A 22,943-nucleotide genomic window follows, 5' to 3' on the forward strand; every position below is an offset into this window, starting at 1 on the left:
TTTTTTTTGTTGTTGTTGTTGGTTTTTTTTGCATTTTCACAAATAGAATAACAGTTTTACTGATCAGAAACTGTATGTTAAATAATCTTCTGTCTCTGCATGACAATCTAATTCATTCACCTTTACCTGTTTTAATGTTGTGGCCGATCATTGTATATATCAATTGAGTACATATTTATTAATGTGACAACTTCTGCCATGCTGAAACTGATGTAGAAATATTACCTTCTCCACTTTTATGGACATTTTTACTGACACATTTTATTGTCGTCAGATTAAAGGAAGAGAGTGCACGTCTGAAAGGGGCTGATGCTAAATGTCAACCATCTCTGCAGCCTTCATCCTCTCTTTTGTCTTCATCTGCTGCACCTCATCTTCACGCTGTCCTTCTGTCTGATCTCCAGAGATTCGGAATGGCAATCTGAAAGCCATCCTTGGCCTCTTCTTCAGCTTGTCCCGCTACAAACAGCAGCAGCAGCAGGCCCAGCGTCAGAACTCCCAGCCGGCCCTCCCGGCCCAGTCCCAGAGCGCCCACCCTCCCCTGAGCCAGCAGAGCAGCGCCCCGGCCCAGCTCGGCCACCCTCCGCATGGGACTCCGGCCCTCCCAGCCCAGAAAGCAGCGCAGGCCGAGATGCAGTCCAGGTGAGGCAAACTGCGGAAACCGAGAATATTCTGAACTTAGCCGAGTGAATGGATTTGTCTCTGCTTACTTCACTTTCTCGATGATTCTGCTGTTCTAATCCATCATTTTGACATTTCTATCTTCCTGTTCATGCTTCCTGTCATTTATCTAAAACCTGACCTCTCCTCTCTCTGTCCTCTTCCATATCGCTCCTCTCTCTCTCTTTTTCCTCTAGGGATGGGTGTCAGAGTAAACTGCTCAAGTTTTCCCTTGGTCAGAAAAAGACCTCTAGGTCAGCTTCCTCTGCCTTTCTAAATTTCTCGCCCCACTTCCTTTCCTTTCCTCCACCACGCCTCCTGTTCCCCTACCATTCCTGGAAATAGGAATTGTAGAAATTGCCCCTAATCAAGGACATTGTGCTGTAATGAGTTTCATGTTGTTTCTTTGTCTGTGATTAAGGTCAATCTCTACTACAAGCACTATCTATTATGCATGAGTGGTAGTGTTGTGCAGATACCAACTAAAGGCTCCATTTTCGGACGCCCCTGTCTTTCTGGCAGCACGCCTCATTTGGCAGGCCTGCTAAATGGGCTGTGAAAGACCTTTAGATAACCCTTAAGTAAGTGTGTGTGCTTGTGTGTAAGTGTGTGTGTGTGTGGGGGAGGGGGGTGCTTGACAAGAACATCCCTCATATAATGTGACATTAATAATTAACGCAGAAAGAATCAGTGGCAGGAATGTCCGTCTTTAATTTGACAGTGTCACTGAAAAGTAGCTTCAGTCTAGTTTTTCTTTGGCTCTCTTCAAAGCATGCGGTGTCATATGATGTGATAATGCACCTTGAGATTGAACTGAATGATGGTTTGCATGCTGCCCATCCCAGATTTTGTTTGCGTTGCACCTGACCCCCCTCCAGATAGCCTCCCAGCCAATGCAACGGCCCCATCTTCTGGTCAGCATGTGCAACTACAAGATGAAAATTTCAGATTCTCTCCTTCCAACAGATTCTCCTTCCACACAGTTATCCAAAAAAAAATCCACCAATTGAACCCTAATTTGTTGAAGAACTTACTGTCAGAATGTGACAGTGAATGCAACTTTGATTGGATGTTAAAGAGGTGAAATATTGCTTGCAGTTATGTATTCACCTTATGTGCATTTTTGTTTCATGAGAGAAATGTTGCGTCCTTGATTTCATGTTTTGTGCACTAGAACTGAGTAAAATGCTAATTATAGTTGAGTAATATGCTGGCAAAAGAAAAAACAATGTGAAAGAGTCCATAATTGCTGCCCAATCTCTTCTTTGTGTTTATTTAATTTTTTTAATAAGTGGAAGAGTGAGCAGAAGCAAAATGGTTTCTCGTTCTCGTGTTTGCAATCTTTAAATATTTAATATCCCTCTCCAGTCATTGATTAAACCCTTAAGACGTCATCTCTATGAATCACTCTTTTGTCCATGAAAATAATCCCTTACTAGCTTAAAATGTCTTACATATTACTCTTCATTGTTCCCTTCTCTAAAATCGACACATTAATGAAGTTCCCACTTCTTTCTCCATTCACCCCTCCTTCTTCACTGCAACTCGAGCACACCAGCTGACCGGCAACGTTGCTCAAATACTACAAAGCTTCTTTACACTATGCAACGCAAAGTTTTATTATTGAGGTAACTCAACTGCATGTTTAAGCTGATTCTGAAGAAGGATAATGACACAGAAAGCTTCTCCTTGCAAGTTGACAGGGAGAAAGAGGTCCCGTGTTCTGAAACTGTTTTCAGTACACTAAAATTTTAAGGTGGAAATGCTCAACCATGGTGTTCACTTTATATTTCACATATTATATGTCTTTGAGCATGTAAAAGAAGTCATAAAGATGAGGCAAAAATGTCACATTTACCAAATGGGATGTTTAAATGCATATCTTTAGGTTTTGTGTTAGTTTAGAGCATGGTTTTGGTGCATTGTTTGCCATAACTCTTTCTTAATTTTCAGAAAATGTGGTATTCATCAGGCAGAAACATTTTTTATTTTGTATTTTTACATGCAGTTTCTTTTTGTGGCTATCAATTGACAGGAAACATGGATAGAGATGAGTCACATGGACACCCGTAGCTGTTGTTCTTTGACACATTGCTTCCTATGCTATTAAACTTTGTTTTTTTTCTTTTTTATAATAATTTGACTGATTATTTTCCTTACACGCAGCCCAAGTCGAGTGAGAGAAGGCAGCAGACTGACTGGCCCTGCTGTAATTGAAAGCCAGATGATCTTAGGCTACTCTTGCCTAAATAATGTGGTTAAACCTATTAGCTTACAAAGGCTGGGTAAATAATGGCCAGTCAAAGTGAACGGCGTGCCGGAAATGAGTTTGTCCTCTCTAATGTATACGAGAGCTGGGTGATGGAGCTCTAATCTGCTTATCAGCATCCGCCTCACAGTCCCAGGATGGTGATGATGTCGCCGCTGGTGAATTAGCATTTCATTAGCAGCCCGTGTGCCCTGGTCCGGTTAGATTACAGCCACACCAAAGGCAACAGATTGACTTACAATATGGAATCAAGGTGTCATAACTTCCACCCAGGCTTATCTGTGGCCAGAGTCTAATCCATGTGGGGGAAATAAAGGAACAACTCATGTAATCTGAGGCTGGTGAGCGCACGGTTCCGCAGGGACAAGCACTCAGACTGTCCACGCTGCTGGGAGCTTATCTGTCTCCATTAGATTACTGTAGGTGTACATGAGGAGGTAAAGCCCCGCAGAGCTGCAGAAGAAGCAAACAATGGCTGAGTTTACAATCCAAGCGCAGATTTCTTAGACCGAAGATTACACAGATGTAAACATTTATTTTGGATGTGGTTTCAAAAGAGCCTAAAATAGCATGAAGACAGACTCCACAGAGCGAGCAGGCGGACGGTGTGGTTACTGCAGTCATCAATCTGAGCTACACTTGACCTTGCAGGCCAATTAGAGAGCAAGCAGAGGCCTCATCCTTCAGGAAATCAATACAGTCTGTCAGAAAAGTTCATATTATGAAATCACCCTGGATGTTCTCTACAAGACAGTGAAGGAAATACTAATTCACAATGTGGAAAACAACGGCAGGTTGCCTTTTTGGTAAGCCACACATACTGTATCCGGGAAAAACATGTGAAAAATACTTACTATGCATTTGTCTCGCACTTTTTCTTTTTTTTTATTATAACAGAACAATCTTGTGGAAGGGGCAGAAAAATTTTAAAACTTTTTGTTGTGTTCAGTGAGTGTTGCGTTTTCCTGGAACATGTGATGTTTGCATCACGTTGTTCTTTAACTATGTAGTAAAATGAGCAACACCTTTGCACTGCTCTCTTATTGCTGGTGTTTTCCTGTGAATGCAAACGGTTGATCTGCTCTAAAGCTGTGACTTGGTGCATTTGGCGTACTGGCATAAAATGCTTGCTTTAATAACTCCAATTAACCCTCTGAACCCCAGCAGGTTTAAAAGGCATATTATCTTTTTTTAAAAAATTACCAATATTACACCGCTTATCAGAGTCAGGACTGTAAAAACAGAAAGAATTGGCTGAAATTCACATTTCTAATGCTCCTTGAACTAATTGTTAGTGAAAAATTTTTTTTTAAAATTGTGACATTTAATCAAAATCTATTTATTTTATGTGTCTCTTTGTATTTATTTTGTAATTAAGTGTTTGCTCTATAAAATTTCTATGAAAAACTGAAAAATTCTGTGGTTCAAGCAAGAAACCATTAGTTATTCAGCTGTGACCAACAATAATGTGGGGAAAAAGTCAAAGATTTTTCAGTTTGATTCGGCTGAATTGCAGGCAGTGTGTAACTGACACAGAGATAAGGATAAAACAAATTATAAATATAAGTAGTAAAATATCCATAGTCGCTTTTCCTCACTTTTTTAACACCTGTGGGCACTATAAAAATGTTGTATTTCTTGATTTATATGACTTTTTTTAAATTGTAAGATTAAAATAAATAAAAGAAATTCAACTTATATTTTTCTTTGTTTCTGATTTATTTTATAACTTTTTGAGATTTGTCTACTTCTAGCCATGGTTGTGCTACTTCCATAGAAGATATTGCACTGAAAAAATGAGCTCACAGTGCGTAAAAGGAGCCAAAAACACCCACAAACTGCTTGGAGTTCAGAGGGTTAAATGATTTTCTGCTATTTTAGTTGTAGTTTAGGTGTGTGTTTGCCCCAGTAGAGGCTTGCAGTGATCTGATGTGTCCCTTAGTGTGTGAAATGACTTTGTATTAAATATTCTCCTGTAAGCTCAGATAAACCAACTAACAGTTTTGGCCTTTTTATTGCCCCCTTCTTTCTTCTTTCCTATCTTTCCATCTCTCTATCCTTCAGACTTCCTGGCCCCACGACGAGGGTGTCCACTGCCGGCGGTGACATCCCTCCGAGAGGTTCGGTCAGCGCTGCTGGGAACCGACGCAGTCAGGGCTTCAGTGACAAAACCAAAGCCAACTCACACCTGAACAAAGGTACGCCTCCTGCAAACACACAGACACACTCAGGTTTGGTCCCGGATGACCTTAAATCCCATCATTATACCGCTGAGACGGCCTTCATGTTGTATAATAAGAAAATGCTGTATAATTAAAAGGCCGAGGTGTGTGCGGGGGGAGAAATTAAACATTAGACGGTAACCTCACGGCTCTTTAAAGTCTTAATATTGCTGTGTTTAGGATAATTTTATGGTGAATAATGAGCCCTCTGGGTGTTTTCTGTTATTGTACTTAAAATGCAAGTTAGCTCAGTTGCTTTGAGACCGAGAGAAAATATTAAAATCCATGCAGGAAAATAATGCAGCACTGCTCCGACACGGCTGTGTCCTTTGAAGAGGAAATAGCAAAGAATAGATGAGCATGAAATCAAGACCTCATTTTGGTGTTTACTGAAGACAATTGAGATAATTCTGAACATTTATGGTTCACGCTTGGGGATGGAGTTTACTTTGAACTGACTAGAGCCTTTTTTGAGCTTTTCTATAACAAACATGCAGCAGTTGTAAGTGTGAGTAAGGAAATATCTGTTTTGAGGACTTCGTCAGTGTACAAGGTGAGGTGACCAGCTGTGATCTGCTGGAGCATGAGTTCAGAAGTGTTATTGTGACCTCAGTGTGGCAGCTTTGATCTGAACCACTGAGGGTATTTGTGCTCTTATTTTTGATTTTAAGGTGGCATCCATAATATGGCATTTTCACTCATCAGAGATTTGCAACTTTCTGACAGTCATTGAACTTCTCAGGTGTGACGTACAGTTCCAGAAGAAAAGCTGACTAAATCTAAGCTTTAAATTGTGGTAGTTCATCAAAATCAACTTTTCCTACTTGTATCATTAAAAATATTAACCTAAAGTGAACTGTTTGCACCTAATATTGACATTTTGAAACAACAGTTTAACCTTTTTTTTTTTTAATGAATTTGTTACACTTTGTTGTAATTACTACAAACAAAAGAAACTTATAGTGAAATGATCGGTGTCATTCTTTAATTTCTGAAAGCAAAGATCTCATTTCTTCTAAATTATATCACTTCCACCAAAAAATAGAATATTCTGCTGTTTCTTTTTTATAGTTTACACCTTAGAGCTCAGCTGGATGCACTGTTTACTCTCTTCTGAATTGTTCTTAAACTATTTATTGCAGCAAGGTAAAGCACATATCAAATAAAACCCCATGACTTCACCTTTCCATAAGTGCTTGCTGCTTATTTGTGCAATGAAGTATTGCAGAAAAAAATCACTTTTGCATCAAATTCTAGCTTGAATCTGCATATAGCTCTGTGTCCATCTTCACATCCATCACCTCCGTTTGAAATACTTGCAAACTCATTGTTGCTTTGATTTGTCCATGCAGTGCAATGCTTGTGTAGATTTCAACATGAGCATAAAGAATCCTGGACACCTCAGTTACCTCCTCCCACTCTGCTGCTCTGTTACTGCTGAATGGCTGCACTGAACGCATGATAGCATCTTTCAAACAGAGCGTTAAAGTCCAAACAGTGGGGGAGTTTATATGCATTTACTGTGTGAGAGTCCAGAATAGACCTGCTCACTGTCACACGTTTGCACCAGACTGAGATCTGTATTAGCGCAAGTTTATCCCAAACCGCTGTGACCCAGTTTAACTCGTTCTGCCGAGCGTTCTGAGGAACACAAACTGAGCGTCTTTGGCAGCGTGTTTAGTGAGACCAGCGCTGAAATAGTTTGTCACCGCTCAGTGGGCCTAAGGCTTTATATAGACTGTGTTAGTGTTCACAGTCCAAACTCATTACCCTGCATTAGACAGAGAATTCTGACCGCCCAGAGAGAAGCAAAGAGTGGGAGAGAAACCCAAAGTGTGTGTGTGAGTGAGCGAGGCGGAGAGAGAGTGTTGTCTGTGTTTAAACAGTGACAAATTAACTGGGACCAGCACTGTGAGCTGCACTGTGGGGCAGTTCTTGTGATGTGCAGCTTTTGTTGGTGGGTTCTGTGTGGATGTATAGTTGTGTGTGTAGCAGGAATGAAAATCAACAACAAATTTGAGGAAACGCCTTTAAATTTTCATAAAAAGCTGATAAAACACCTTCCATACCTTTGCATTTGGTCCTTTGTATTAGTAGTGGCAGTTGTGGGATTTCAGTCAGTTATATCAGAGATTTCTCCATTTATTGGAAGCAGCAACTGCAATTCTGCAGGAAAACACACAGCATGTTAACGTCACATTTATTAGTCAACAAAATGCAATTAGGTCGAGTTATCAGAGGAGGCATATTGCAGCAATACAGCATCAGCATGGAAGTAATATAATTTAAGAAGTGTGGAGTGGCTGTAAACACTTGTATGAAAAGGATTAGATGTTAACGGCTGATAAATGAGTCACTGCGGCTGAAGCATGAATGAAGCAGCTGATGCCAGTTAATGCAACGTGTTTGTAATTTACTGTGGGAAAGAGAAATAGAGCACAGAAACACCAGTCATTTTACATGAACAAGGTTTGCACAGAAAGGACTCTAAAGCTACAGAAATCAGATTAAGTTATTTAACCCTATGAAGTCCAAAACCTTCTGACAGGTTCGACATGTTTACTATAAGAAGTCACCAAATTTGCACCATTTATCGGAACCTAAAACTGCAAAAAGAATAAGAATAGTTGGATTTTCAGTCATCAGATTTGTACCTTTCCAACAATGCTTGAACTTGAACTTATCAGGTGTTATGTACCGTTCTATCAGAAAAATGAACTAAATCTAAGCATTACATTTTCATATTTCATAAAAATAAACTTTTCCTACGTGCCATTGAAAACATTTGTCTAAAGTAAACGTTTGCACCCAATCTTGCAAAAACAAAAAATCTGTGCTCCTCAGCTCAACTGATTCTCTAGCACTATCTCTATTAACTACCTCAGTTATAGTCAATCATGAACAATTCAGAGGCTTTTTGGATGAACTGCAGGCTGTGTTTCCACAGAGCAGAGAGGAGACGGCAAGAGAGATTTATCAATAAATTAAATGCAGCATGGTTAAAAACAGTATACAGAGGAGAAAGCTGTTTAAAGATGCATTTAGCATGGTGAAGTAGCTTTCTACTGATGTGCATAGTAGTATGATAAACTTAATATTTGTAAAATTTGGATAAATACAAACAGTAAAATGTCTATAGCATATGGAACCCTCATATTTTTCCAGTACTGGTAACACCTGTGAGAACTTGAAAAATGCCATCTTGATTCCAGTGTTTTTTTAGTTCATCACGATCAAATAATTAATGAAATTCTACTTATGTTTTTGCTTTTTTGCAATTCCTGGCATCAAACTGTCATACAAATTCATGCAAATTCCTCCACTGTGGGATGAATAAATTATTCTCTTATCTCATACTGCACAAAAGTTTGAGTGCTCCCTACTTCTAGTCATGGTTGTAGTGTTTCCATAGCCTAGCCGCGCTAGACAACCCACGGCAACGAATTTAATTCTCTGCCAGGGTGGGTCTAGTTACCCTCCATAAGGCTCGAGGCTGGATTCTCCTAAAACTGGCCGGACCAATCACCATGAAGTGTAGAGTCAGAAGGCGGGCGTAACTAAGTGACGACAGAGGCGTGACGATTCTGACAGAAACAACCGGCGCACAATAAACAGTTATCTTTCGACTCGGCTTTGGCCACAGCCCTTAAAGATTTGAAGCTAAAATTCAACTTGAAAGATAAACAAAGGACGGCACTGAAGTGTTTCATTGAGAAGAAAGACGTATTTGGACTTATGCCGACGGGATATGGCAAATCCTTAATATACCAGTCGGCTCCGCTGGTTGGGAAGCTAATGGGACTTAGCCACAATCCGCCGGTGCTCTAGGAACTACGTCAGCCTATTCGTTGCGTTGATTGGTTGTATACCTACCCAATTGCTGCAGAGGGATTTGATAGACAACCTTTTAGCCCGCCTCCCTCCCTGTCGAGCTTCCCTAGACCCTTGTGCCATCAGAAACATGGGTGTAGCATGGCTAGGCTAGTGTTTCCATAGAGGTGCAGGACTTTATATTGCAGTCAAACATGACCCCACCATGAGGAAAGAAACACCCAGAAACTGTTTGGAGCTCAGAGGATTAAAAACAAACATCAATAACAAATTCAGTTCCTCGCTCTGGCGTGTAGGTACATGTTTTAGGTTTGACTGCTTGGGGGCAGCAGGCTGTTTGATTGGCAACAGGTAGGATGAGAATCCCTGGTCGACCCCCCCAGCTCCCTCTGCTGTTGCCAAATCCCTCCCCCTGTTGTAGCTCTGCACCACACTACTCCTCCCCCTCCCACACTCTGTTGATGGCCAGCCACGGTTTGGGACTCGTCCCTCCTCTCCTGTCCATCTCCTCACTTTTTCCTCTCTCCTGGATTTTTGCGGCACCCATGAGGTTTGTCAGCTCTCACTTGTGGTAGGACTGCAGGTACAGTTTGCATTGAACATTTAAACATATGGTTGCACATTCAGTCAGTTTTACTAGTTTGCTGTGTTGTTGCTATTAATGTATGTATTCAAGCTTACTTTTTGTTACTTTGCTATGAAACTTGCACAGACTTACTTTTTTTTTGAAAACCAAGCTGTCATTAGACATCTGATATTTCCTGCTTAATATTACAGTTTAGTTTACTCCTCAAAAATGCATGTTGGGACTTGAGTGCTGCACATGAAGTTGAACTTAGCCGGCTGCTTTGCTGCAAGCTCAGATGGTTGGAGAGACACCTGCAGCTTCTTTTGTGAGGTCAGATCTGCTCTGTGTCAATGGCTCTGACACCAGAATAGAGTCATGCTACCGAACCGCCGTACAGTAAGGAAACAGACCTGAATCCTCTCCTCTGCTGTGTGCTAATATAAGCTGACGGTTTGGATGTCCAAAGTGAAGAGCAGGGGGCACCTGTGCTTGTGTGTTTGTGCATGCTTTCTATATCTGTGTGTGTGTTTGTATGGCTGCTGGCCCTGCTGAATGAATGGCCTTCTGATGAGCTGTAGCGTCACTGTTTGAGTGTATTCATGTGGAGAAACTTTAAAAAGTTTCAGTCTTGTGCACAAAAGCCGGCTGTCCCTCTCACTTTTTGCGGCACAATGAGTGAGGAGTGCGAGAGAGAGAGCAGAACATGAGTAAGCAGACACCTGCACATCCAAACTTTGTGCCAGATATTAGAGATTAAATAAAGTAAAGCTGACCAATCAGGAGGGAGAACTGCACTCACAAGACTCTGTGTGCTGCACATGTGAAAACAACTTAACACATTAACATGTTTTCAGTCTTTCTATACGTGAGTGACTTGCATGGAAGTAGGGCGTTCTCAGGTCAGCAATTTGGTTGCTGACTGACTGAGGGTTTAACGTCTTGTGACTGGAGCAACCATGAGGGATATTGATGTATAAACAGGGTCAGCCGACGCTACCTTTAATGCATTTACTACTTGTTTTTTTGTGCGGTCACACAGGTCTTCATACTGTGTTCGCTCCAGCTTGGAGCGAACACAGTATGAAGACAGTATACAGAGTTCAAAGCGGCCGAGCAGAACAAACCTCCCCCTTAACGCAGACATGCACGCAGAGACATGCACATGAGTGTCGATGCTCGTGTGGAATTACACGGTTTCCATCAGTTTTAGACACACATGCACAGACACGAGTATGACGATTCTGTGAAAAGAGCTCAGAGTCCACTGCAGCCGATTCCCCAAAATGCCTTGATGTTATCAGGATGCTCTGAGAAGCAGCAGGACTGAGCCTTAAACAGCAGACAGGGAAGTAGAAGGGTGGTCTGGTCTTCTGTCATTTTCTGCTTTTTGCTCTAATCTCTAATGACTGCAGTAATTAAGCAGTTAAGTCATAAACACTCAAATTCTTTCAGCATGTTTCCTCAAGCAGTCGAGGGGCAGCAGGGGTTTTAATTCCAGGATTTGGCCCAAGGCTACCCAGGGTCACTGGGCCAGTGACCCATTCTCAGGCCTTATTAGGACAATTATTTGTTTATTTTTGAGAGGAAACAACTTCCACAAGTGGATTTTGGGCTGGTAATTAGAGCCCAGTTTCCCAAAATGCAGCCAGATAAAGTCGCAAGTCCAAGTAGACAATCAGAATATTAGTAATTTTACAAAGAGGTCTTTAAACTGCTGGTTGTTGTCTTAAATAATTAGCTTCAAATGTTCTGGAATAGCATTTTTTAACCTTAAAGGGAAACTTTGTTTTTTTTCAACCTGGGGTCTGTTTTCATATGTCATTTCATACATGTGAGTGATGGAGAAATGAATTTTCGACATAGTTCCAATATTTAGCCAGGCACGCAGCTTAGCAGCTCAGCTAGCAGCTAAGCTACCTGCCTGGCTAAATACTGGAGCTATGTCGAAAATTCATTTCTCAATCACTCACATGTATGAAATGACATATGAAAACAGACCCCAGGTTGAAAAAAAACAAAAGTTCCCCTTTAAAACAAATGCCAGAAAAGATAATGTGGCATTTTTTCCCCCTAGAATGAAGTCTTTACTCCACCTTGTGGCCACTTCATTACACATACAAGGTGCAATTTAGATTTTAAGATGGCAGAAAATCCAAGAAACTAATTTTTAGTTTACATTGATGTTTGTTTTATTTTCAAGATTGAAGAGTTGTTTGTCACATGCTCATGCATTATGTGACGTGAAATGCATTAAGACATTATAAGATAGACATTCTTTCAAAACAATAGAAAATCTGAAAGAGTTGCAATGTTATAAATCATAAGGAGGAAGAGATTTTAGAGCTATAATTATTTGTTGCAGATTTATCAGCTGCATCTTGTCAAGAGACTCTGTTTGAATTGAGTTTCTTTAGAGTTGACTTTGATTCAACAGCGTCCAAGTCACTGTCGTGTCACTTCTAAACCCAACACGTTGAAGATTGACCGCTTCCATTCACCCCTGGCAACCTAACTGGAGCGTGTCAGTCCCGGTCACTGGGTCCAGTCTTGACAGCGACCAGCTGACCCAGCGTCCAGGACCCTCTCTGTGCCCCGTCTTTCTTCTTCCGTTCATTCCTGACCCCAAATCCAAAGCTGACCCCGTTCTCGGACAGCACAGACCGTCCTGCTGCTCCATATCAAAGCCTCCCTCATCTCAAACTGCAGCTCCAGCCCTCGTATTCTCTCCGCCTGCTCCATAATCACAGCAGGTCCCCCTCTCATTCAGCTGCCTCCAATAGGAAGCCAGCTATTAGCAACCTGACCCACTTTTCTGATTGCTAACTACTAGCACGGCTAATTGGGCCCTAATCACTTCCTAATGGCTGCATTGTTTCAGGCTGCTCTCGCTAAATGCTAAATAGGGGGAGAAAGGAGAGGCAGTGAGCGAGTGCCTATTTCCAATTAGGCCATGAAAGGCTATAAAAATGAAATAAAGTGGAGAGCCAGAAGAGAAAGGAGTAAACAAGCACGCTAAGTGTTTAAAATTCTGCACAAATGTCGACTTAACGAGGCCATAAAAATAACATCTAAATATATGAAATAATGCAGCCAGTGCAAATTGAAGGAAACTTGATTCAGTAAAGATTTTGATTATTATTATTTTCTTTGACGTCAGTGTAACAGAAAGCCAGAGATTTGTTTTCAAATGCATCATAGATGTCGACCAGTGTCTCGAGTAGACACACAGACAAAATTTCAGAGAATACTGCTTCATTTTTCCCATAGTTTAATCATTTAAATATATTTTCTTTGGAGCATGGACCTTAAAAGTGAAAAAACACAGAACAGATCGATATAATTAGTTGTTTTTTTCCTCTATTCACATGGCCTAATTCAAGAATTTTCCAAAATCAAGTATTACTTTTTATCCTAATGCACTGATTTTCTGTTCCTACAATATACTAACCAGGCGCGAAACCTTCTTTAAATCACAGAACAAGTTTATTCATATTGGAAAAGAAACAATTTATCTCTTTTACTGACTTGTTTCAGTGTCATGAACCTTCATTAGGTTCAATTCAGACAAAAGATAGCAGGATTATATACACGTATTGTAATATGTAAACAACCCAGGAAAATAATTAATCCCTATTTAAGTGTAAAATGTGTTTTTATCACGTCTAACGAAAACAAAACTAAATAAAAACTTAAAATATATTTATAATAAAGACCCTCAGCCAAAATAATTGGATAAAAAATCAGTTTGCATTCCTCTTTTTGAGTTGTGACATGAAATTAGATTCAACCAAACAAAATAAACTGAGTTACGAAAATTAATCTTTCCTATACACTCGATGGTATTTTAAGTGACTGAATACTTCATATTTGGTAGCATAGGCACAAACTTTGAAATCTTGAACTCAAAATGGAGGAACATTAGGTTATCAAGCCAATTTAATTGACTAAACACAACTTGAATCTTGTTTTTAAATCAGTTAATGCTGAAATTTAGTTTAAAACAATTTTAGAGTAATTACCAAGATCATTAAGTCAACACAATCCATCAAATCAACAGGTAACAGGTCCTCTGAAGGACTTTTACCGTGTATAAGGTGACTGTAGTTGAAGAAAGTACAACCAGCAGCAGCAGTAAACTGGAATAAATATGTCTGTTGTGTGTGTTTGCACAAAGAACAAGAAGTACACTCCAACTGAAGTGTTATGATTCATTCTACCCGGTCCTCCCTGCTCGGGCACTCTCCCTCTCTGACCGTTGGTGTTTGAATATTCAAATGTTGCTGGTCTGAGCTCCGTGCTGCTCTGCAAACACACTGACAACCTCAACAGCCCTCAGGACACACTGTTTTCATGAGGGCAGCGACTTAGACCACGAATTTCAAACCCTTCTCTTGCTCTTTCAGCTCTTGGTAAGTGTCCTTGTTGCTGCAGGATTTTTTTTTTCTGGCAATTTGCAAAAAAAAAACATCCTTCTGCTTCTGTTCATCTCCAAGTTCAACTTTATTTTTATCCTGGTTCTGAATCTAGTTTACAAGAAGCTCAGTGCATGTAACCAGACAGTGTTTCTTTGTGCAGTGCAGGGACTCTGACCAAAATCAGTCCATATAAGTCCAAGCCTTATAAGTGCACCAGTGCTGCTGCTTGACTTGACCTGCTTGGCGAGACTTTAAAGCACTTGAGCTGCTGCTCATTGTTTTTATAAACAGTTTGTGAAGGGCTCCTCTCATTGTTAGTGCTAAGGGGTTTTTAACAGTTTTGGTGGCTAGCCTGAAGGAAAGTAATGGCACATTTGGCTGCATCAACACAGGCCACCTCCAGGCCCTTATAAGGCCAGTTTGTGTGGGGTCAGAGAAGACCTCAGCATCTGTTTTTGTCTTGTCCTCCCACTGCTTGGCTTTTCCTTCTCATCTGTACTTTCCCTCTTCATTGTCGGATGAAATGTCTCTTTTTGTGTTGCAGATTCCTCAGAGGGCATGACCTCACAGCCGTCGGTGATGACTGAGCATGCTCCGTCATCTGCAGTGACCGTCAGCTCCTCCACCAGCATCCCAGCCACTACCTCCACACTGATTCCTCCCTCCTCATCCACGGCCATTCCTCAACCCAACAGCAACAGCAAACCCTGGAGGAGCAAGTCGACCAGCTCCAAACACACCTCGTCCAATTCCCCCACCTCCACGAGCCCCTCCCCGACCGCCATGCAGTCCGTCAAGCAGGAGAAGGACACCTCCAGTAAGGGTGCTCCATCAACAGAAGCTCCGCCTAAAGCTGTCACTCAGAAATCAATGCTGGAGAAGCTTAAACTCTTCAACAGTAAAGGAGGCTCCAAATCTTCCACCACGTCCTCCAATGGAGTATTAGCCCAGACGGATAACGCAGCCCCAGGCAGGCAGCCCGGAGTGGGGCAGGTGGAGAGAGCTGAGACTGGCTCCAACACCGACCCCCTGGAGGAGGATGATGGCAACGTCCGGCCGGGACTGAACGGGACCAGCAACGGGACGGCCTTCGGAGCAGCTCCATCAGCAGGTACCACCGTCTCTACGACTGCCAGCAGCCCGAAAATCGCTCTGAGGGGCATCGCCCAGCGCACTTTTAGCAGAGCTTTGACTGCCAAGAAGGGTTCTGTGAAAGGCCCTGAGAAAGACAAGGACAAGGAGAGGGGGAAGGAGAAGGAGAAAGACAAGGATAAAGGGAAGGAGGTGGGCAAACGCACCTCCGTCCCTGACAGGACAGAGCTCAGGGGAGAGGAGAGCAAGGACGAAGCAGCATCTACTGCTGTAGACGCCGACGGCTCCAACAAAAGGACCTCTAAAATTGCCAGTTTCATTCCTAAAGGGGGTAAAGTGGCCAAAAAGGAGAGCTCCATGCCTGCACACAGCGGAATACCAAAGCCGGGAGGTAAAGCCCCAGGAGTCGGGGGCAAAGCCTCCTCAGTGAAGGAGGCGGTGGAGAGGCCTCGGAGCATGAGGCTAGGAGGGGGGCTGGCGATGCACCGTGGCCCCCTGGACAGAGACAGGGACAGCAGACACTCCAGCTCTACCTCCAGCCTGGCCTCCACAGAAGGGAAGAGCAGCGCCGCCCCGGTGGCCGGAGGAGGCACCACACAGAGCACCGCCAGCAACACCGTCAGCGTGCAGCTACCTCAGACCCAACAGCACCACAGCCACCCCAACATGGCCACCGTGGCACCTTTCATGTACAGGTACCATCACACATGACAGAACATGTAACAGTGCAGCACTGGCTTAAATGCACATTTTATACTCAACATCAGCTTCAATTTCAACCTCCTACATTGCAAATATACACCAGTAACCTTCAAAAGTTCATCAGCGGAACAGAAAGTACATTTAGAAAATGTAAAATGAAACAGAAATGCACACATTAATTCAGCGTCAAGTAAAATGCACCACAATACAGCATAAAGCCCAACAGTACAGCTCTTTGTTACATTTGAAGATAAAGCCTTGGTTTATACGGCAGTGATTTATGAGGTGGGTGGCAAAGAAAGTTTAGCTTCATTCAAACCTGCACACTGTCCTACCTACAAAAATACATTCATTTTCGACATTTCAGTGCCAGACTTTCATCAGGCAAATGATTTGAGACAAAGAGAAGCCGACTTAAACAGGGAATGACCAACTCGACAACTAACTACATCACCCATTCCCAAAAAATGCTGATATCGCCAAAATCTTGCTGATGCCATATGTAGATGAACATTTTCAAGTGAAAAAAGAGTGTAGATAAACAAAAAGAATCCTTAATAATCAATACAACAAGGTGTCATCCTTTATGAGGCTTTATCTGCATACATAACCCACAAGATTTGGTGGATATGCACATGTTTTGGGGAAGGCAGTTTTGTCCTTGAGGCTTTACAGCGTTCAAATCAGACATTTACCCATTTGATGAGGTACATTTATGATTGTTACTCTGTAGAGTTTTTCTAACTTTCTCTGTTATTGAAAATTGTCGTTGTCAGTAGAACGATATGGGATTCTTGCCTCTCATTTGGCTGTAAAGTGACTCTGTTTAAGACAGCTTGTGTGTTCCTGGTGAAGGCGTAGCACGAAACATTAGATATATTTACTTTGCATCTCAGTGTGCGTAACTGTGTTTTAAACTTATCGATATGCTCAACCCTCTGCTGCTCAACTGTCTCATGAAATAGATGTGTGAAAAATACTCAGGCTACATAAGACAAAATTAAATCACTACACGTGGTATATCAACATAAAATGGTAACAAATGAATTAAATACATTTTTAAGAAGTGGGTCTTTATAAATGAATTAAACTCATTCAAACAGCACTTTTGCAATAGAAAATTTCAGTGAAATTAGAATTTGAGAAATGTTAAGTTAATTATGGTAATTTTCTTCAATAGTACACTAACCCTTACCCTTTCATTTGTATAGTGTATAATGCTGTTTCTGTGTGCCAATCAAAAACTATAAGAAGTCTTATAAGAGTCTTCAAATATTTGACTCTGTCGGCATCTCAAAATACAAAATCTGAATCGTTTTTTGAGCATTTGACCATCTGTGAACTGTTAACCAGCAGTCTTTCATGAGCGCCTGCGTTCCTGTGCTTTGCCTGCCTTGTGTGTGCTCATGAATCTGGACAAGTATGTGTGGATGCAGTGTGCCTCTGACCTCTGTCTCGGTCCCAGTGTGATAAGGAAGGAGGTCCCTCTGACTCTCAATAAGTCCTTTCTAACAACCACTCATTAGCGTCCTGTGCCGCTGCCCTCTCTGCCTCTGTACATTCTGACCTGCAGCCGACCAGCCCACCTCCACATAACGCCCCCATAATCAGACCTCAAAAACCTCCCCTTCTGCTGTATAACTGTCAAATACTATTAGCAGCAGGATTATACCACCTCCACCTGCCACAAACACTATGCTTGACAGACATTTTGTGTGATCAATGCTCAAAATCAGCTTTATTTACTCCACTGCTGTAAGGAAAACACACAAAGGCAGAAGAATTAGTGCATGGAAATAACCTCATGGATTAGGTTGGTTACCCAGAAGCCAAAGAAAAGTTTAGATGATGTAATTCTGTGCATGTAAAAGGCTGTCTGTGGTTTTAACTGGCTCAGTGTTCAGTAGTCAACAAGGACAAAGTCTGGAGTCAGCCAAAGACCAAAGGCTGCACATAACCGAGGCTTTCCAGCGTCATCGCCTCAAAAAGCTACCAGCCAATGCGGTGACTCAACTGTATTGATTTATCCTTCAAAGACAAACTTTCCTGGCGTGTGGAGCTTAGCAGGCATTCATGTTGGACCTCAGTCACAAGACTTGAAACGCAGAAGATTTAAAACTTTAATCGGGTTTATCCCTCTTTCGTGACAATTTGCTGAATATTAGGTCTCTGCTAAGTGCACAATAATTCAGAATCGATGATTTCCACGCTTTGATCCGTTGCACAATTTGCTTTTCCCAGATCCCAAACGGACGGCGAGGGAACGGTGAACGCCGAGACGGGTTCAGGAGGAAGAGGTGGAGACGTTTCCTTCACCAAGACCAGCCAGACCTCCATCGAGGACCTCTCAGGTGGGTCACCGCTCACAGTGCAGCGATGAATTATGTCTGAACATGCAGGTAGATGTTGCTGAGATTGTTTTTGTTGTCTTACTCAGGTGAAGATCCAGAGACAAGGAGGTTGCGAACTGTCAAAAACATAGCAGACCTGCGGCAGAACCTGGAGGAGACCATGTCCAGCCTGCGAGGAACTCAGGTCACACACAGGTAACGAGAAATTCATTCATCTACCAGCTGGAATTTAAGCTTCTTTTACTTTAAACTTTCAAAAATTTAATTTTATCCCTCTTTGCTGCAAACTTTTATAAATCAAATCTCATCCCAGATAAATAGCATACACAGTGGTATTTTTCTGAGGCGTTTTCTGTTTAGCGTGTCGACTCAGCAGTGCGTATAAAGAAGTTTATAAAACGTGTTGCATTAGAAAACAAAACCCCTCTGTTTGGGGATCATCAAGTGCAGCGCCTTACAATGGCTGCCACGGTTCAGTGGTGAACGCACCGAATCAGGCTCTCTGCTGAGGATTTGAGTCAGTGGCTGAACTGCCTCGTGGTCAGCAGCCTGTGTCTGTCTACGTTTACAGGTAATACCTCTTCTTTTGTGGCTTTTTTGCCGTCTCATCCTCCCTTTGAGGGGTTTTTAACTTTGATCGCAGCGCATGTCTTTCATGTCCTCTGGTTTTGCTCTAATCACTTTCCCTCCCACTGAATTTCGAGCTGGTCTCTGGTTTTATGTCTGTGCTGACCCGGCTGTCTAGATTTAGATTAGGCTCTGTTGTAAGGTTATTAAGTCTGTTTTTTTTTTTTGTTTTACAGTCTAATAAAGGATTTCTTATCTTTACTCTCTACCACTGTCCATCCAGGAGACAGTACAGTTTCACTATTAGATTGACTTCCAGTTCTATTCAGTGGATTGCGTCTCAAAATTATTTTAAATGACTTCAGTGAACTGAGCGACGAGATTGGTCTTGAGCCAAAAAAGCTAACGTAGGTGGTGATTAATTGTGTGTAATTTCCATTGTTAGGCAACATTAGGCTGTTTTCTGTTACAGCAAATGAATCTTTGAAAAGAACAATGAACATATATATTTACCCTCAAGATTTGAAAGGCATGTTATCTTTAAAAAAAATCCCCTAAATAGCACATTTTATCAGCATAAAAAGTCTGTTTTTAAAAAAAGGAAACAAAATTGTGAATTTTCAGCTTTTTTTGAAAGTCCTTGAGTTAATCTGCTGTGACTTGACATTCTGTTTACATTTTACATATACATAGTTTAAAACTTGTTAGTGGATTTAACAGGCATGTTGTATTGAGGAAACCACCAAAAATACACTTTAACAGAAGAAAACTGTAAAAACATAACAAATCATTGGATTTTCATTAAGACAATTCACCATATCCAAGCTTAATATGGTGATATTTCATCAAAATCACTTTATTCTACATGACTCATTTCAAATTTACCAAAAATAGAAATTTGCTCTAACCAGATTAAGTAAAAAGTAGAAAATTCTGTGAAGCCATTAGGGACTCAGTTGTGACCATCACATTACAGAAATTAGGGAACTTTTCGGCAGGAAGAGTAGTCAGGTGGCAAGTATGGAAATAAACAAAAAATGTAAGTAGCAAAATATCTGTAATAAGTGGAGTCACCATTTTTCCACTTGGAAAGGTTTTTTGAGATATTTGCAATATAAATACTTTAAGAAATTAGACTTTTTCTCTTAAACAAAATGAAGCCATGGCGAGTAAAAAATCTGACAGCAGCAAAAAAATATATAATTAAAAATGCACAGAAGCTGCACAGTGTTCATAGGGTTAAACTGTTAAGTATCAGCTTGTGAGTTTTATCCTAAGCATATTTTTCTTTTTCTCTCTGCTCAGCACCTTGGAAACCACCTTCGACGGCAGCGTCACCACAGACATCAGCAGCGGCGGTGGAAGCGGTGGTGGCAGCGGCAACAACAGCGGAGGCAGTCGAAGCATCCTCAGCCTCACCTCTGCCCGCCCATCGCTGTCGTCATGGCGACTGGGCCAGTCCAGCCCTCGTCTGCAGGCGGGCGACGCCCCCTCTCTGGGAAACGGCTACGGCGGCCGGGCGGTCGGTAGCCAGGGAGGACGCTACCTGTACCCCGGCCACCTCCGGAGGCAGCTGGCCGGCCGGGGAGGAGCTCTGTGCAGCGTGGAGCTTGGAGACAGAGCCGGGGAGGACATCGACCTGGACGGCATCACCATGGAGGTGACGGGATACATGAGCGACGGAGACGTGCTGAGCAAGAACGCTGTGCGCACTGATGATGTCACCAGCGGGTAAGTGGATCACACTATTAGTTTTTTTAATCTTCACTGAAAAACAGAAACAGGTTACTGATGAATTGGGGAATTTTGTTTCTTTATCAATCAAAACACTCAACTGGTCTACAGCTCATCCAGTAGAGGGATTTGTAGCTTTTCCCTGTTTTATGAATGCAAATAGATTTAGAGTTTTGTTTTTGGGTTGTTGAGCAGGTGAGCAGAGGCATTTTCACTGGTTGCTAGGACTTGTGCAGACGTCTTACTTCCTGGATTTTTTTTGCTACTGTCATATTTTTACAAATTGTGGGTTCATTTTTCACTGCAATATAAAGTCAGGCACCTCTATGGAAACAACACAATGGCTAGATGTAAAGAAAACTGAGTGCACTATGACCTAGTTAAAACACCATAAATCATAGAACAAAATATGCTGAGAATTTATTTGATTATTCATTTTAATTTTTATTGGGAAGGCACATAGGTGTTACAAAAGCTGGAAACAATTTCAGTTTTGCACGCTATAGATATTTAACTATTTACATTTTTAAACTGTACCCCTACTTTTCCCTGTTATTTCCCTATTTGCTGCCTGCACTTCAGCCAAAAACTCCCTATATTTTTGCCATGTGACTGTTGGTCATAGTTGAGTCACTGATTGTTTTTTTTTTGTTTTTTTTACAGATTTTGGTGTGTGCAAATTGTTTGTGTGACAACTTTTTGGTTGAAAAATTTAGAACAGTGGTTTTGATGTGAAATATTGTGACTTTAAACTTAGATTTGGCTAACTTCTCTGACAGAAGGAAATCTATGTGAAAGATAAGTATTTAACTAATTGCATTTTTGCATCCATACTTTTCCCGTATCCTCTCCATGTTCCAGGTTGTCCTATTAGAAGATTTGCAACTTTTCTTCGTTTTATCATTTTTTAATAGGGCGTCTTTTGTTTGTGGGTTGTTAATTGGACAAAATACACAATTTGAAGACATAATCTCAGGCTCTGGAAACCTGTAACTGGTGTTTTCCACTGTTTTCAGATTTTACTGAATAAATAACTAACTGATTAAACTATACACACTTCTATACCAGTCAGCCACAACATTAAACTACATAATGTTGTTCAGATCCCCCTTGTATCACTGAAACAGTCCTGACCAATCAGGGAATGAGCACAGGACCTCTAGTGATGGATCCTCTGTTGGGTTCCTAGGTGATAGCTTCGTACATTAGACTTTTTTCTGGCACATCTTGCTGAGCCTCGATTGTGTTTGAATCTGTTTAGCCTGCAGGCCAAATTAAGGCTTTGGGCTCTTTATCGTGTTCCCTGAGCTGTTCTTGAGCAGATTTTGCAATGCTGCAGGTAGCATTTGTCGCTGTAATGGCGCTTTACATGCAGCAGAGTTTAGGTTGGTGATAGGTGTGAGATTAACATCCACATGAAAGCAGGACCGAAGGTTTCCCAGCAGAACTTCGCCTGCATTGTACTCCTCTTGCCAAGTTGAGCCAGTGGATTAAAGCTTACCAGGAGAGGGCAGTAGTGTTCCTCGGTCATACGTCTGTGATCTAACCATCAGATTGTGTCTAACAGTTTAGCATCTGTAGCATGAGCAGCATTCATCCTGTGTAGTGCAGATCCCACCGGTATCCCATCTCTCCATCTGCAGATGCGGTAATGCTGATACCCTGATAACCTGTTTATTTGCTCCCTCAGAGCCAATGTCCATGTTGCAACAGGCCCATTGCATACCTTCCCTGTAACACTGTGCAATTTAAAGCTCTGCTGTCATCATTATTATCAGATGGAGCTGTTAAAGGCGCCTTGAGATGGCATCGAAAAGTCAGAGGCAGAGAGAGCCAGGTCTGGTAATAGAGATGATTAGATAAACAGATTAGATAAACAGTAAATGCAGGTAATATTCTGTGAAATTACTGAGAAAAAGCCCACATCTCTTATGAACTGGAGTGGAAATTGTGCGGTCTCAGAAGCCTCGAGGCAGATTTACCAGCGAGGGGCCTAAGTGCTCTTGAAGTACTTGATATGCATGAATCAGACACACCTGGACAGGTGAGTGATGTGAGCAGGTGAGCGGAGGCTTTTTCCTCGGAAAATCTGATATCCAGGCTGGTAGGACCTTTAAAGAAGCCGCTGAAAAAAAGTTAAATAAAATTTCTCTCTTTGTTAAATCATTTCCTGCAGAGTCAGGAATCAGATCATATATGACACAAGGCTGCAATTAGAGATTATATTTCAGTTTTTGCCAGTAAATTGAAGCAATTTCTGGGTATTTTTGCCCCTTTTTCACTATGCGATGATTTCATCCTGCACCTCCATGGAAACAACCGTCACTAAAGGAGAGAGAACTCAAACATGGCTTTAGTGCAGTATGATAGTTGTAATTCCTCAAATCATATTTTGTTGAAAAAACCTTGCATCAACATGTACAAGTTGTTTTTTTGGTTGGTTTGTTTTTAAAGCACCCACAAGTTTTACAAGCACTGGAGAACAATGGTGGTTCTCCATGTCTATGCACATACAGCCTGCAGATTAGCTAA

General features: G+C 41.6%; 1 protein-coding gene across 9 annotated transcripts in view; it reads left to right on the forward strand.

The window, feature by feature from the left end:
• nav2a (neuron navigator 2a) overlaps nt 1-22,943 on the forward strand; it is a 301,077-nt gene that overhangs the window by 207,686 nt on the left and 70,448 nt on the right. For 7 of the 9 annotated variants that reach the window (XM_051959975.1, XM_051959995.1, XM_051959978.1 and 4 more), the window contains 7 exons: nt 405-642; nt 858-914; nt 4,994-5,127; nt 14,510-15,752; nt 18,001-18,110; nt 18,197-18,305; nt 19,983-20,408. In XM_051959975.1, coding sequence (XP_051815935.1) covers nt 405-642; nt 858-914; nt 4,994-5,127; nt 14,510-15,752; nt 18,001-18,110; nt 18,197-18,305; nt 19,983-20,408 — 2,317 coding nt within the window. Of the gene's footprint in view, nt 1-404; nt 643-857; nt 915-4,993; nt 5,128-9,456; nt 9,566-14,509; nt 15,753-18,000; nt 18,111-18,196; nt 18,306-19,982; nt 20,409-22,943 lie in introns of those variants that run through there. The other 2 variants (XM_051959966.1, XM_051959985.1) reach the window with 2 other exon arrangements.

This window comes from Acanthochromis polyacanthus, chromosome 2 (assembly GCF_021347895.1).
Source record: "Acanthochromis polyacanthus isolate Apoly-LR-REF ecotype Palm Island chromosome 2, KAUST_Apoly_ChrSc, whole genome shotgun sequence".
Classification (NCBI taxonomy): Eukaryota; Metazoa; Chordata; class Actinopteri; family Pomacentridae; genus Acanthochromis; species Acanthochromis polyacanthus.